Source organism: Zea mays, chromosome 5 (assembly GCF_902167145.1).
Source record: "Zea mays cultivar B73 chromosome 5, Zm-B73-REFERENCE-NAM-5.0, whole genome shotgun sequence".
NCBI classification, from domain to species: domain Eukaryota; kingdom Viridiplantae; phylum Streptophyta; class Magnoliopsida; order Poales; family Poaceae; genus Zea; species Zea mays.
The window spans coordinates 216,456,767-216,473,115 of NC_050100.1; the positions used below are offsets into that span (position 1 = coordinate 216,456,767).

The 16,349-nt window shown below is 46.0% G+C and overlaps 1 protein-coding gene across 1 annotated transcript; it reads left to right on the top strand.

Moving 5' to 3' along the window:
* Nucleotides 1-13,727: 13,727 nt before the first annotated feature.
* On the top strand, nucleotides 13,728-15,572 carry LOC100280553 (uncharacterized). Its single transcript, NM_001153472.2, has one exon. It carries the CDS (start codon nucleotides 14,255-14,257, stop codon nucleotides 15,278-15,280), a length of 1,026 nt encoding a protein of 341 aa, NP_001146944.1. The 5' UTR covers nucleotides 13,728-14,254; the 3' UTR covers nucleotides 15,281-15,572.
* Nucleotides 15,573-16,349: the final 777 nt, after the last annotated feature.

Consider the following 16,349-nt stretch of genomic DNA (forward strand, 5'->3'; position numbering starts at 1 on the left):
GGTGTTCCGCAACAAACAGGACGAGCACGGGGTGGTGACGAGGAACAAGGCTCGACTTGTGGCAAAAGGTTATGCCCAAGTCACAGGTTTGGACTTTGAGGAGACTTTCGCTCCTGTGGCTAGGCTAGAATCAATTCGTATTTTGCTAGCATATGCCGCTCACCATTCTTTCAGGTTGTTCCAAATGGATGTGAAGAGCGCTTTCCTCAACAGGCCGATCAAGGAGGAGGTGTACGTGGAGCAACCCCCTGGCTTCGAGGATGAACGGTACCCCGACCACGTGTGTAAGCTCTCTAAGGCGCTCTATGGACTTAAGCAAGCCCCAAGAGCATGGTATGAATGCCTTAGAGACTTTTTAATTGCTAATGCTTTCAAGGTTGGGAAAGCCGATCCAACTCTTTTTACTAAGACTTGCGATGGTGATCTTTTTGTGTGCCAAATTTATGTCGATGACATAATATTTGGTTCTACTAATCAAAAGTCTTGTGAAGAGTTTAGCAGGGTGATCACGCAAAAATTCGAGATGTCGATGATGGGCGAGTTGAACTACTTCCTTGGGTTCCAAGTGAAGCAACTCAAGGATGGCACCTTCATCTCCCAAACGAAGTACACGCAAGACTTGCTAAAGCGGTTTGGGATGAAGGACGCCAAGCCCGCAAAGACGCCGATGGGAACTGACGGGCACACCGACCTCAACAAAGGAGGTAAGTCCGTTGATCAAAAAGCATACCGGTCCATGATAGGGTCTTTACTTTATTTATGTGCTAGTAGACCGGATATTATGCTTAGCGTATGCATGTGTGCTAGATTTCAATCTGATCCAAGGTAGTGTCACCTTGTGGCCGTGAAGCGAATTCTTAGATACTTAGTCGCTACGCCTTGCTTCAGGATCTGGTATCCAAAGGGGTCTACCTTTGACTTGATTGGATATTCAGATTCCGACTATGCTGGATGTAAGGTCGATAGGAAGAGTACATCAGGGACGTGCCAATTCTTAGGAAGGTCCCTGGTGTCATGGAATTCTAAGAAACAAACTTCCGTTGCCCTATCCACCGCTGAGGCCGAGTATGTTGCCGCAGGACAGTGTTGCGCGCAACTACTTTGGATGAGGCAAACCCTCCGGGACTTTGGCTACAATCTGAGCAAAGTCCCACTCCTATGTCACAATGAGAGTGTTATCCGCATAGCGGAAAATCCTGTTGAGCACAGCCGCACAAAGCACATTGACATCCGGCATCACTTTTTGAGAGACCACCAGCAAAAGGGAGATATCGAAGTGTTTTATGTTAGCACCGAGAACCAGCTAGCCGATATCTTTACCAAGCCTTTAGATGAGAAGACCTTTTGCAGGCTGCGTAGTGAGCTAAATGTCTTAGATTCGCGAAACTTGGATTGATTTATAGCATACATGTGTTTATGCCTTTGATCATGTTCCTTATGCATTTTGTTGTTTACTTGTGGTGCTCAAGTTGTACAAACACTCCCCGGACCTCACAAGTCCATTTGCAAGTGATGCACATATTTAGGGGGAGATGTGCTACAACTTGACCCTTTGAGACTAACCATGTGTTTGAGTGTTCTTAATTTAGTCTCAAAGGTAGATTGAAAGGTAAAAGGTGGACTTGGACCATGAAAGACTTCCACTGCACTCCGATGAGAGGGTAACTTATTCCAAGTTCATCTCATGTACTCTTATTGCCTTTGTATTCGTATTTGAAGACTTTGGTGAGGCAATGGGGTTCAAGGGCCAAGATTGATCCTGTTTTGGTGCTTGATGCCAAAGGGGGAGAAAATAAGGCCAAAGCAATAAATGGATCAGCTACCACTTGAGAATTTTGAAAATACTAGAATAGAGCTTTTGTTTTGTCAAAACACTCTTATTGGCTCTTTTTGTCAAAAGTTGGTCTCTTGTGGGGAGAATGGTTGATTATGGGAAATAGGGGGAGTTTTTGATATTGTGATCAATTTCTATTGGAACAACTCTCTTTATGTCTCTACAAGTGTGTTTGTCTTAGAGATATGCAAAAACAAACCAAGTGGTGGCAAAGTATGATCCATATATGCCAAATTTGAATCAAAACAACTTTGAGTTTTCATTTGCATTGATATTGCACTTGTTCTAGTTGCTTTATGTTGTGTTGGCATAAATCACCAAAAAGGGGGAGATTGAAAGGGAAATGTGCCCTTGGGCCATTTCTAAGTATTTTGGTGACTGAGTGCCAACACAAGTGCTTTTGTGTTAATCTATGCAAAGTGGTGGACAAAGTGCAAATAAAGTCAAAAGGTATGTTTCTAGACTTAGTACATTGCTTTATGGACTAATGTATTGTGTCTAAGTGCTGGAAACAGGAGAAATCGAATTGGAAAAGAGATGGCTTTGTTCAGCCAAAGTCTGCGCAGTCTGGGTGCACCGGACTGTCCAGTGGTGCACCGGGCAGTGTCCGGTGCGCCAGGCTGGCTCTGGCGAACTTGCTGCTCTAGGGACTTCGACGGCGGTGTACGGTATAAATCACCGGACTGTCTGGTGTGCACCGGACTGTCCGGTGAGCCGTTCACAGGCGAAGTCGTCGGTCTCGGGAAACCATCAACGGCGTACGGCTATAATTCACCGGACTGTCCGGTGAGGCACCGGACTGTCCGGTGAGCCAACGGTCAGCCGGGGCAACGGTCGGCCGAGGATTCCGCGCGTGACGCATGGCTGAGCCAACGGTCACAAGGGGGCACCGGACTGTCCGGTGCGCCAACGGCTCTGAATCTCCAACGATCGGCTTCGCCAAATAAGGAAACAAATCTGCACCGGACAGTGTCTAGTGGTGCACCAGACTGTCCGGTGCGCCAGTCGACAGAAGGCAAGAATTGCCTTCCTAGAATGCTCTCAACGGCTCCTAGCTGCCTTGGGGCTATAAAAGAGACCCCTTGGCGCATGGAGAAGACATCCAAGCATTCTTTGAGCATAGTTGATCACTCACACTTCATTCTTGCGCACTTATTCGACATTCTTAGTGATTTGAGCTCCGTTCTAGTGAGAAACTCGTGATAGTCTCTTGAGCTCAAGTCTGGGTATTGTGTGTGCGTATTTGCTGTGATCTTTGTGTCTTGTGTGAGTTGCTCATCCCTCCCTTACTCCGCGCTTCTTTGTGAAACATCTTTGTAAGGGCGAGAGACTCCAAGTTGTGGAGATTCCTCGCAAGCGGGATAAAGTAAAGCAAGCAAAACACCATGGTATTCAAGTGGGTCTTTGGACCGCTTGAGAGGGGTTGATTGCAACCCTCGTCCGTTGGGACGCCACAACGTGGAGTAGGCAAGCGTTGGTCTTGGCCGAACCACGGGATAAACCATTGTGCCATCTCTGTGTTGATCTCTTGTGGTTATTGTGTCTTGTTAAGACTCCTCTCTAGCCACTTGGCATTACTGTGCTAACTCCTAATCAAGTTTTTGTGGCTATAAGTTTTTAAGTTTTATAGGATCACCTATTCACCCCCCCTCTAGGTGCTCTCAACCACCAGTGTTGGTTATGCCAGATCTGCAGAAGGGATTTGACATTTATTGTGATGCATGTGGCCAAGGATTGGGATGTGTGCTCATGCAAGAAGGACATGTGATCGCCTATGCGTCTCGTCAGTTGAGGAAACATGAATTGAACTATCCCACTCATGACTTAGAGCTGGCTGCCATTGTGCATGCACTTAAGATTTGGAGACATTACATTATGGGAACTAAGTGTCAAGTATACACGGATCATAAGAGTTTGAAGTACATATTCACTCAGAAGGATCTCAACCTAAGGCAACGCCGTTGGTTGGAGCTTATTAAGGATTATGATTTGGAGATTCACTACCACCCAGGCAAGGCAAATTTGGTCACAGATGCCTTGAGTCGAAAGGAGCATGTTCACTCTGCTTTCGTTGTCCAGCTACCCAATGAATTAGCAAAAGATTTTGAGAGGCTCAACCTGGGGATTGTTACGCATACGGAAGGAGTTACCATAGAATTGGAACCTACCTTGGAGCAAGAAATTCGTAAAGGTCAGGTTGGTGATGCCAAAATCCAGGAGATCAAGGATTTGATAACAGAGGGTAGTGGCCCGGATTTCAAAGAGGATGAGCAAGGCCTGATATGGTTCAAGAATCGGATCTGTGTTCCCGATATCGATAGTCTTCGGGAAACCATATTGAAGGAGGCACATGACTCAGTTTATTCTATCCACCCTGGGAGTACTAAGATGTATCAGGATTCGAAGTAAAAATATTGGTGGTATGGACTGAAGAGAGATGTGGCTGCACATGTGGCTATGTGCGATGTGTGCCAAAGAGTTAAGGCTGAACACCAGAGGCCAGCCGGACTACTGCATCCACTGAAGATACCTGAGTGGAAATGGGAAGAGATTGGCATGGACTTCATTGTTGGATTACCCCACACGTCGACTGGGTATGATTCTATATGGGTGATTGTGGACAGGCTAACTAAAGTAGCCCACTTTGTTCTAGTGAAGACCACATATTCAGGAGCCAAGTTAGCAGAGTTGTACATGGCACAGATTGTATGCTTGCATGGTGTGCCTAAGAAGATTGTGTCAGACCGGGGGTCACAGTTTACCTCTCGGTATTGGAAGAAGTTGCACGAATCCTTGGATACAAGATTGAATTTTAGTTTGGCTTACCATCCCCAGACTGATGGGCAGACTGAGAGGACTAACCAAGTGCTGGAAGATATGTTAAGAGCTTGTGCCCTTAAGCATGGTGGTAGTTGGGATAAGAGTTTGCCTTATGCGGAGTTCTGCTATAATAATAGCTACCAGGCCAGTTTGAAGATGTCACCGTTTGAGGCTTTATATGGCAGAAAGTGCAGGACTCCACTGTATTGGGATCAAACTGGTGAAAGACAGTTATTTGGACCTGAAATTATACAAGAAGCAGAGGAACAAGTTCAGCAAATAAGGGAGAATTTGAGAACTACGCAGTCAAGATAGAAAAGCTATGCTGATACCCGTAGAAGAGTGCTTGAGTTTAAGGAGGGAGATTATGTCTATTTGAAGGTGTCACCACTCCGGGGTATGAGAAGATTCAAAGTCAAAGGAAAGTTGTCCCCTCGCTTTATTGGACCCTTCTTAATCTTAAAGCGAGTGGGAGAGGTGGCATATCAACTGGAGTTACCGGATCATCTTGTGGATGCTCATGATGTATTCCATGTATCTCAGCTGAAGAAATGTCTCAGGGTACCTGAGGAGCAATTACCAATGGAGGACCTTAGTGTTCAGGAGGATTTGACTTATGCTGAGTACCCCATCAAGATTCTGGATACGCTGATGCGTGTCACGGGGAATAAGGTTATAAAGATGTGCAAAGTGCAATGGAGTCACCATGGCGAAGATGAAGCAACGTGGGAAAGAGAAGAAGAGCTTCACATAGATTTTCCCCACCTTTTCCCTAGATCTTCATAAATCTCGAGGACGAGATTATTTTTAAGGGGGGTAGGATTTGTAATACTCCAAAATTGTATACAAGGAATATATAGTGATTTCCTTATTCTGTGTGCCTTATTTGCATTATGAAAAGAGCATACCTATAATTAAGAGAGATGAATTAAAACAAATGATAAAAAGGAACATGCATCATATTGGAGTTTTGTGTGTGCATTTAATAAAATAATAACATGGTTAAAAATATAAAAATGAGTTGGAGATTGGATTAAAACATAAATTTGAGTTTGGGATTTAAAAGGGTAAAGGAGAAAGAAATATTATAACATACAAAATAAATTCATAAATAAATAAATCCTGTCTTGGTATGTTCAAATTGAATATGTGATCTGAGAATAAACTTGTCAACCAGTCAGGAAATTTAAACTTGGAATGAATTTGAAATTTGAATAGAAAGAAAACAAAAAGAAAAGAAAAATAATAGAGAGGAATATGGCCGGCGTGCACTTGGGCCCAATTTGGCTGCCTCGGCCCATACCATTTTCCCTGCGGCCCATCATTCCCCCGTGTCTTCCTCGTTTGCTCCGGTGTATGGCGTGTGGGCCATGTTCGTCTGTCTCTGAAACATGTCGTAGACACTACCGCCACGTGGGGCCCCCTGTCATCTGTTCCTTCTCCCTGGTAACAGACCGCGCGACTCGCTCGCCGTGATCCCCTCCGCGCTAATCGGGAGCTCGTTCGCAAGGATCGCTCAGACTCGTCCCCAGCCCGCGATAAATGCCTGGCCGCCGCCCCTTACCGAATCGCGCTTACCGGTCGGCCGCTCCCTGCGTAACAGAAAACGTCGAAGTCCACCGAAAGCCATGGTCTTCACCGCGCCGCGAAGCCCGCGTCCCGGGATCCTCTCTGTGCGCGACCACCTACCCATATAAGCTCCTCCCGAGACCCGTACCTCCTCTTCTAATCTATCGCGCGTGCGCCAAGCCTAAACCTCCACTAGACGACGCACCATCGTCGAGCTCTTGGAAGTACGCCGTCGCGCTGTGCCTTCCCCTCCATTCATCGTCGCCTGGTGTTGTTAGAAGGGTTGGGGGTCTGCGCCAAGCTTCTGCGAAGCTGTCCGTGGTGGTTGCGGGCGGAATCGCCCATCGCGCGGCCCTTAATTGCTCGCCGTGGTGGGAGCTCCGCCGCGGATCCGCACCGCGCCGTGGTCGGGCATCTTCGCGTCACTAACTCCGGTGAGTAAGCCGTGGAACGCCTTTACCTTCGTCCTGTGTGTGCGTAGCAACCGTTAGGTTCGAGTTTTAGGGAGTTTTGCCACCGATTACGGTTACCGACCATGGCGTCCGTCGTGGTTTCACGTCGTCGCCGCGCTCTCCCGTCGGAGTGGGGAGGAGCGTTCTGCGCCGTTGGATCCTTATTATGCGGCCGAGATTAGATGTTGGTATACCCTTTCGCCACCATTAGATCTAGCCGTGGATCGGTGGGCTATTGGTTAGGATGTCGCGGGCGTCAGACCGTAGATTTCTAATCCGAGAGCTCGCGTGGCAGATTGATCACTTATGTGTGCCCAACTAATCTGGGTCGTCCGTGTCCGATCCGGTGGCCTGTATGTGGTGATACCGCTTCGGTCGCGCATTTAACAAAAGAGACCTCGTGCTATTCATGAATAAACTCGCCGTCCTCGACGACTATAGACTGAGTCTTAGAAAACTTCTGTTTAGACCCCCGACTTTTCTAGAAATCGAGGCCCAGTCCAGAGTGGATTAAAACTAGAGAAATAATATTAGAAATTCGTTTTTAATACAAAAACAAATCTAGAAACTTGTAAAATACATAGAAAATTCATTCTAGCTCCAAATTGAGCCATTCCAATTTCTAAAATTTTGTAATAAGATTCTCTATCATTTAGTGTCTCTGTTTTGACATGAAAACAGTAAGAAAATTAATTTATCATTTAATCCTATTTCAAGCACATTAAATCTTAGGAAATTCATAACTTGAAATCTATAATTCCAAATCTAATGATTCCAGTTCCTATGATCTCATTTTAATGTGTAGATTTTTACTGTATATTTTATTTACATGTTTGGTTTGATGTTAATTTATGCTATACTATGTATGTATTGTGTTGATGCGAGTAGACGAACAAGCCACTGTGGATTCAGAGGTTCAACAAGTAGAAGTAGTTGAGCAGGAGCTCATTGAAGGCAAGTTGTGCCCTTGATCACTTACTTTTTCCCAGCCATGTTCTTATTAATTATAATGATCTGCATAGGTTAATTTTGATGGGATCCAATAGGTTACCCCAGTGTTGGTTATCTTTATACCTTGTTCACCACTGAAATATTTTTGGGTAGTACCTGCTATTACTTTATGTGGATTTGGGTATGGAGATACACTATTCATGATTACTCTTTTATTACCTTTTTATTATTACTGTTCATGTTAAGATCATTAAATTAATGGGAACATGGAGCGACCACCTGGGAAAACAGCGCTACCACAAGGGTTTAATGGGACGCCCTTGGCTGATTAACTAGGAAAGCTAGTGGAAGTCTTCCTTACCTGAAAGGGGCAAGAGCAGTAGGGGAGTGGTCAGTGTAGGGAGGTACTTGGGTTGATTATGCTGCGATGGCGGTCAGGCGAGGGATTCCTGCACTAGAGCTTCCTATAAACTGTAGCGGGATTTCTGAAGCTAGTGGAACTTTGTAAAGGCCACGTAGTGTTACCCTGCCTCACCTCCTCGGTAGAGGTGTATGGGATTGGTCGTCTCTTGGCAGATGGGTAACATGACTTGTGGGTAAAGATGTGCAACCTCTGCAGAGTGTAAAACTAGTATAATAGTCGTGCTCACGGTCATGAGCGGCTCGGACCCTCACATGATTAATTATGGAACTTAAATTTAATTTGACATTTGCATCGCATTTGGGATTATTTTACTATTACTTTTCTTTATCATTATTAAGGTTTGGTATTTACTTACACCTAGTAATTGCTAATAAAATTTTGACCAACTTATAAAAGCAATGCTCAGCTTCAGCCTCTATTTCATTGATCAGCCTTACACTTCATGAACTCGCACCTTTGGTGAGTTCATGCCACATTATTCCCCACGACTTGTTGAGCTATGAACGTATGTGAGCTCACTCTTGTTGTCTCACACCCCCCACAGGAGAAGAACAGGTGGTCGAAGAGGAGCCGCCTAACACTGAGGCATTCGACTTGATCTAGATGGCGTCTCCCAGTCAGCTTTCTGGCGCCAAGGATAGATTTTAGTTCCTGCTATATTCATCTTTTATTTTGTAAGACTTCCGCTATGTAATAAGTACTCTGATGTATCGTGACATTTATCTCTATACACTCTGTTATTATATATGTTGTCTTCTTGGCGTATGTATGAGATGCACCTGGCTTTGTTTCTTAAAGCCGGGTGTGACACCCTACTACAAGTACTGAGAAACAAAGGTGCCGGTAGCGCGAGCCGCTGAAGATTGGATGTATGGACATTCTGCACGAACTAGTATAAACCTTATGCTCACCGAGTACACCATCCGTACCACAAAACGCACAAACACACACAAAAGATCTACTACCTAATCATATATTCATTAAGTTTCATATACATATAGTTTTCATATATGTCTATATTTATTATCATTTGAATTAATGTAGACAGAAAAAAAATGAGTTAAAAAATTATATTTTAGGACGAAGGGAGTATATAATTTTTGAGACACATTAATTGTGTACCGGACGTATATTGGTACCCTACCAGGGTAGGTTAGGGATTAATTTGTGGTATCCGTATCGGTCCTTTTGTGGGGCTTGCTCTCTACTCCGCGCATAAAAGAAGTGAAGTTTTTAAATTGGTACAGTGTGCTATACATGAATACACGTTCCCTTTCCATAGTGTCTATCAAGCTCAAACGAGTTCTATGTACAGAACGAAGCTGTCTTTGTGCCCTGCAGATAAAATTATCTTATACAACCTACTAGATGCTTCGGGTGGCTCGTGATCCTCATCCTGGGACATGCTCGGCTGCAAGAAACAAACCTGTCACGTCTGAATTCTAGGCCAAACCTGGATTCTAGCTACACGAGCGACATGCGCGTAGTGTAAGGGTTGTAATGTTGTATGCATAATACAAGGCAGCCTTCGTGTGGAACCGGTGGTGAATAATCCAGCTATCACCAGCACAAGTGCGCGACCAAATTATTCCGTTGCGCGCACCAGCACAAATCGGTGAAGCGAGCGACCCATGGTTTTTCCTTGGCTCTTGTTTCGGGCAGGCTGGAGCCCACGCCAGCGGCTGCTGGTGTAACCTGTGCGAGTCGAGCCGGCCACACGAACGGCAGACCGGAACGCATCGGTTCGCTTGCCGTTGCCGAAAACGCAGCACGGAGCCGGAGCGGCAAGGCGTGGCCACACCCGCAACCGCAACCACGCGCGCCGCGCGGGCGATTTGCTCGCTCGCCCCCCTTTCGGTCCACGTCACCGGCCGCCCCACCCGAAACGCGGGGGCGCGTCCCGTTCCATTCCACCTTTCGCGACGGCGGAGCCCACATGGATCCGCGGCCACGGCTCCAGCCGAACCACCGGGCGCGTCCGCATCTCGTCGCCTTCTCATCATCTCTCGTCCGCGCGGCGCGAACCGCGTCAACATCCCGCGGCTCGACCGGATGCGCATCACCAGATATTTTGCTGGCGTGCCTGGACCAGAATCGCAGCGGTTCTGTCAGTGCTCCAGCAGCCCTTCTACCGTGGGCAAAATTTACGAGCCGTTCGTTCTCCAGTTTCCTCTGGTCGCGAGTTTTCGTCGGTAGGTTGCAATTGCAGGACGCGTCGGGCAATAGCAGTTCTCGGCCATAAAAAAAAATTCAACCCCAAAATGTCCGGACGCGCAACGTTGCAATTCAATGGCTTGTCCGGCAGCACGTTGCAATCGCCTTTTACCGATGGCGCATGCATTAATGCGCCCAACACGCATTTGCAATTTTGCATCCTTCGTGACCAGTTTGACCTGGTTTAAGTAAAGCACATTATCCTCCTCCCCTTGATGCTTGTATTCTAGTACGTTGGGCTTTTTTTCAATAACTGAATAATAGTTTGATCTGCTGAACCAGTTACAAGTTTTATTATTTTTTTACTATTAATTAGCTTCCAGGTGATCCAAACTGGATTGAAAAAATCTCAGCGAAACGGCTCCAATATGACCTCAGCCAGCATGTGGATGTGTGGCTGAACATCCAAAACCATACAGTAGCGATGACTCGGTCTTCGGTCCACTTCGAAATCGACTGGGAACCAACCAGCTTTGAAATTTTTTCCCCCTTCACCCCGCCTTATTTTCTTGCTCTGTTGCTCTCCAAGAACTGACTTTTTTTTTTTTTGCTCCTCATGTTTTTCACGAAAATGGCTTGTGACGAAACAGCCTTCTCACGTGGCTACGAAGACTTCTGGAACCATGATTAACCAATAAGAAAGGCATAAAATTGTACAGTTGCCGGTAGCAGCAGGACATACAATTGGGGATATAATTGAGGAGGTATGATTCAGACTTGTCCTTTTTGAGGTCCAAATCAATGGTACCCACGACGTGACCTCATCGCCCGTCAGCTCCAGGATCAAGAACGTTCCAAACTCCATTTTTTTTGTTTCAGCTACACGAATTCACACAGCTTGTTCGCTGCGGCTTGCTGCGGCTGCAATCCGGCTGCGGCTGCGGCTTCTACAGTATTTTTCTCTCTATGGATTGCAGCTGCAGCAATCCAAACAGCTGCAACAGTGTCGGCTTGTAGCCAGCCGAACACGCCCACAGTTTCATACGTCACCATTTCGTGTGAAAGCAACATCGGCTTTTATCACACTTGTGCCCAAAGATAAATGGCAGAATATACGCTATGTGTACTGTAATAAAAAGTTTTCAACATACATTACTTGTTATCTTTATTAATTGTCATCTCTAGGGGTGGAAACGAGCCAAGCCAAACTCGGCTCAGATAGCTACGGCTCGGTCAAGTGACGAGCTGAGCTTGAGCTTGGCTCGCCTCACTCCTCTAGTGAGCTCGAAAAGTCGGCTCGCCGTGTCAACGAGCCTGATCATAAGCGTTAAGTCACTCTCTAAAATATAATATAGAATTTTGAAAATAATTTAAATAACAAATTTTAGACTAGTAGAAAATATATTAATATAATATAGAAAATAGGTTAATTTTGTATAGTAACTTCGAAAAGCATAAACTGATCGTTTATTTATTAATGATAATATATGTTAATAAGGATTTTATGTGTTGTTGGGCCGAGCCACGGGTGAGACCCGGCTTGTCGAGCTCCAGTTTTTTTTTCACGCCCTAGTCATCTCAAAGGAAATAAAACGTGGTCCCTGCTTGCTAGTTTGCAAGGGCTATAGGTCCTATTCCAAACCTCTAAACCAATACTAGTTAGCAGCTAAAATTAGTTGAAAAAGGTTTAAAATATGTTAGTTAATAGACCAACTAATTGTTAGCTATACCTCTCAAATAACTATTAGTTATTAGATGCTCCAACCCAGCTAATAACTTTTTAGCTGACTAATAATTAGCTCTAGAGGTGTGAAACATCGCCTAAATGTTATTCGAATTGAAAGGTAAGTAGTCACGTCGGCCTCTCATCTACGGTTTAAGGCTTAATTTTATTCCCCAACTTCTAAAATAACCACCCGAACCCTTAACATTTACTTTTGAACTCAATTATATATCTTAGAACTATCAAAATAACTGTTTTAGTCTTTAAACTTTGCAATTTAGGCTTAGTTTCATCCATGAACCATCAAAGTGAATTTCAATCTTGTCTCTACACCTTGGTAGTTCATGGATAAAATTGAACCCTGGGATAAATTTTAACCTAAAACTAAAGCTTAAGAGTTGAAACAAGAACTTCAAACATTGTTGGACAAAAATCAAGTCTCGCATGGCAATCGAGGGAACAAAATATGATTGTTTTGAGAATTTTGAAAAGTTGGCACACTTTCAATTCACGCTTCCATTGTAACAGTTAAATAGATTAAGATATATGCTTCCTGGTTCGTAAATATAAAGTTTGTCCAAGTTTGTTATAACTTGAATATTTTTAGTTGCAGCCTCCATTGTCTTTTTTTTGTAAGGGTTAACCACACATGGTAGAAATTACTGGATTTATTATAAAAACCTTAATGTATTAAATTCAACATATTTTCATAGACAATAAGCTGGAAAAGGTTTAATTTACATCATATTTCGACCTTACAATTATGGGTAAAAGAAAACATTTGATAAAAAAGCATCCTTGCTAGTTATCAGTTTATTAAGGATTATTTGAACCCTACTAAAAGATGTGAAGTACTTCAGGCGTTTTGTTCAAAACACGATTTGAAATGGCATGGTCTTCTAAATAACACTTTGACCATTCATTTACTATATCTTACATTTCATATTTATTTATAAAAATATGATTATTGGATAGTACAATTACTTATAAATCTAACCATATCAATTTGTGTTATAATAGTTAAAAATTGCTAGTCAGATTATTAGTTAAAACTTTTAAAGTCCGATTCTTGATATGAAAGAGAATGGTGGTAGCAGGACGCAAAGTTCCAGTAATATTAATATCCTTCCGTACGTATTGAGCTCTTGAGGGCATGTACAACCCAGATACTGCTGCACGGTACTCCAAGTATAAGATACAACTAAAACACAACATAATACAGTGGTCATGTATAAAACATGTGTCTTACGATATTCATTGTACCAATCAGAGCATTCAATAAATTAAAGTGACCAATCAGCTAGTCTCCTGTCTCGAACATACAGCTAAGACACTGTGTCTTCGTCAAGATACGTGTCTTGAGTTTTTTTACATTCACCCCCTAGACACGCTGTAAGACACAACTTAAAACACCCTCTGTACATGCCCATGCAATGAAAAGGCAAATTACTCACAAGAAGGGCTCCAGCGTTGGCGAGTCAATCCAGCCCAGCACGCGAGACCAGGCGCACACGTGGCAGACCAGAACTGGCTGCGACTTGGCATTCCCCGCGTGCTACCTCGCGTGGGATGACGCCATGGACGAGAGCAACAGGCCTCCTTCCTTCCAAACTGCATTTGGTAATTTTCATTCACGGGAATATTGCTCAGTTGATTAATCGAATCATTTTGTGCTAATCCCCCACGGAGAAGAAATCGCAAACAGCGGCGAGCAAGAGATGCCCGCTTGGCTTCGCGTGCACGGCCCCGGTGCCAAGCCTGGCACTATATAAAGGCCTGGCCGAGAGACCTTTCTTCCCCAGAGAGACAGACACGCCTCACCCCCACCACAAGAACACCAAAGCCACATCCCATCCATCTCCACGGTGAGGCTTGAGCGATCCGAGCAAAAAAAATCATCCGCGACGCAGCGACGCAGGTTTGTTCTCTGATCTCTCTGGTTCTTCTTTTAGCAGCAGGGACGCACAACACAAGAAAAGGTCCGGTTCAAGAGGCTCTTCTGTTGGGTTTTTTTAGAATCCTCAAGAGAAGCGTGTTCTTGGGTTAGGATTTTTTTCTCACCTCATAACACCTCTCCTAGGAGGAACAGAGATCCAGAGAACCTTTTTTCTCTTCTGGATCCTTGCCGCCTTTTGGCGTTCGAAAGGGGGTTGTTTTGCAATACCCTCTCTCTGTTTTTTTTTTCTTTCTTGGCACAAACCCACCTCGTTTCTCTACTTTTATTGAGGAACAGAGCTGGTTTTCCAAAAAAAAAAATTCTGCTTTGATTTTCCATAAAGAAAACCTCTCAGCCTCTTTCTTCTAGCTCCATCCAAGCTGTAGTCCTAATGGCCGCAGCCATCGACATGTACAAGTACTACAATACCAGCGCACACCAGATCCCCTCCTCATCCCCCTCGGATCAGGAGCTCGCGAAAGCACTCGAGCCTTTTATAACGAGTGCTTCCTCCTCTTCATCCTCCTCCCCCTACCATGGCTACTCGTCCTCTCCATCCATGTCCCAAGATTCTTACATGCCTACACCCTCTTACACCAGCTACGCCACCTCGCCTCTTCCCACTCCCGCCGCCGCCTCCTCCTCGCAGCTTCCGCCGCTCTACTCGTCGCCTTATGCGGCGCCGTGCATGGCCGGCCAGATGGGCCTGAACCAGCTCGGCCCGGCCCAGATCCAGCAGATCCAGGCCCAGTTCATGTTCCAGCAGCAGCAGCAGCAGCAGAGGGGCCTGCACGCGGCGTTCCTGGGCCCGCGGGCGCAGCCGATGAAGCAGTCAGGGTCGCCGTCGCCGCCGCCGCCGCTGGCGCCGGCGCAGTCGAAGCTGTACCGCGGCGTGCGGCAGCGCCACTGGGGCAAGTGGGTGGCGGAGATCCGGCTCCCGAAGAACCGCACGCGGCTGTGGCTCGGCACCTTCGACACCGCGGAGGACGCGGCGCTCGCCTACGACAAGGCGGCCTTCCGCCTCCGCGGCGACACGGCGCGCCTCAACTTCCCGGCCCTCCGGCGCGGCGGCGCGCACCTCGCCGGCCCGCTGCACGCCTCCGTGGACGCCAAGCTGACCGCCATCTGCCAGTCCCTGTCGGAGTCCAAGTCCAAGAGCGGCTCGTCCGGCGACGAGTCGGCCGCGTCCCCGCCGGACTCCCCCAAGTGCTCGGCGTCGACGACGGAGGGAGAGGGGGAGGAGGAGTCGGGCTCCGCCGGCTCCCCTCCTCCTCCTCCTCCTCCCCCGACGCTGGCGCCGCCCGTGCCGGAGATGGCGAAGCTGGACTTCACGGAGGCGCCGTGGGACGAGACGGAGGCCTTCCACCTGCGCAAGTACCCGTCCTGGGAGATCGACTGGGATTCCATCCTGTCATGAGCAATAACAGCTCCGTGTAATTTTCTACTGTTTGGTTTTTGCGGCTGCGTTGGCCCGATGGCATTTTAGACGTCGGCCATGGCGGCTGCAAGTAGCAAGTGAGTAACTAGCTAGCTAGTACATCGTCGTCGTCCAGTGTTGTGAAGCAGAGTTAAGTACATGCGTGCTAATCTCCTGGTTGAGCTGCCGGTTGTTTTTTCTCACGGCACGGCCAGTCGAGAAGAGTCAGTAGTGTAATCTCGTGGTTTTATGATCATCTGTTGCAGCTTATGTATGGAACTTTGTCTATCTAGTACTATTTATTGGTCTTGAACGTGTCGTGATGATGATCTGCGTCTTTGTTGTTCTCACGTCGCATGTATGTATGGTGTGCGCACTTGTGACTTGTCATCTAAGGCCCTGTTTGGGAACAAAGTTTTTGAAAACTACAGTTTTTGAAATACTATACTTTAGTTATGACAATACCGTAGCTTATAATACCGCAGTTTTGAAAACTGAGGTCCAGAGCTAAGTTTAGAATGCCTTAAAACAACTATAGTATTTGTAATACTTCAGTTTTGAAAACAGAGATTTTACCCAGCTTGCCAAACACCATTATGTATATAATACTGCAGTATTTGAGAATACTGCAGTATTCTTCCAAAACTGCAGAAAAACTTTGTTCCCAAACACCCCTAAGCTGTTGAGCTGTGGCTTTTGGCTCCTGGTTTTGTTTTGTACTGTAGCTGCAAAGCAGAGATGATGCGGCTGGCAGCCGCCTGGTGAAACTAAGCCAAAGAATTTGATGTTGCCTGCACAGCAAACCCACATGGAAAAAAAGTCGACATGCAGTGCAGTGGTGGTTTGGCGATGATCTAGGCGTGACCAGTCATCAGCTGCCCTTCGTTCGTTCATCTACCACTACCGCTGCCGGTATGGATGCACACGAGTGGTGTCCTATGGTTTGCGAGACGTTCACAATCGAGCCCGTCCATTTGTTTATTCCAAGGCGGCAATGCAATATGCGGCAGAAGCATCTGGACAACCGGCCGGCCGTGCCCATCCATCATCAGCCTCATTTCCGAAAGCT

Excerpts from the sequence above, each read along its gene's own strand:
- LOC100280553 (NM_001153472.2), top strand. The coding sequence starts at position 14,255 with ATGGCCGCAGCCATCGACATGTACAAGTACTACAATACCAGCGCACAC.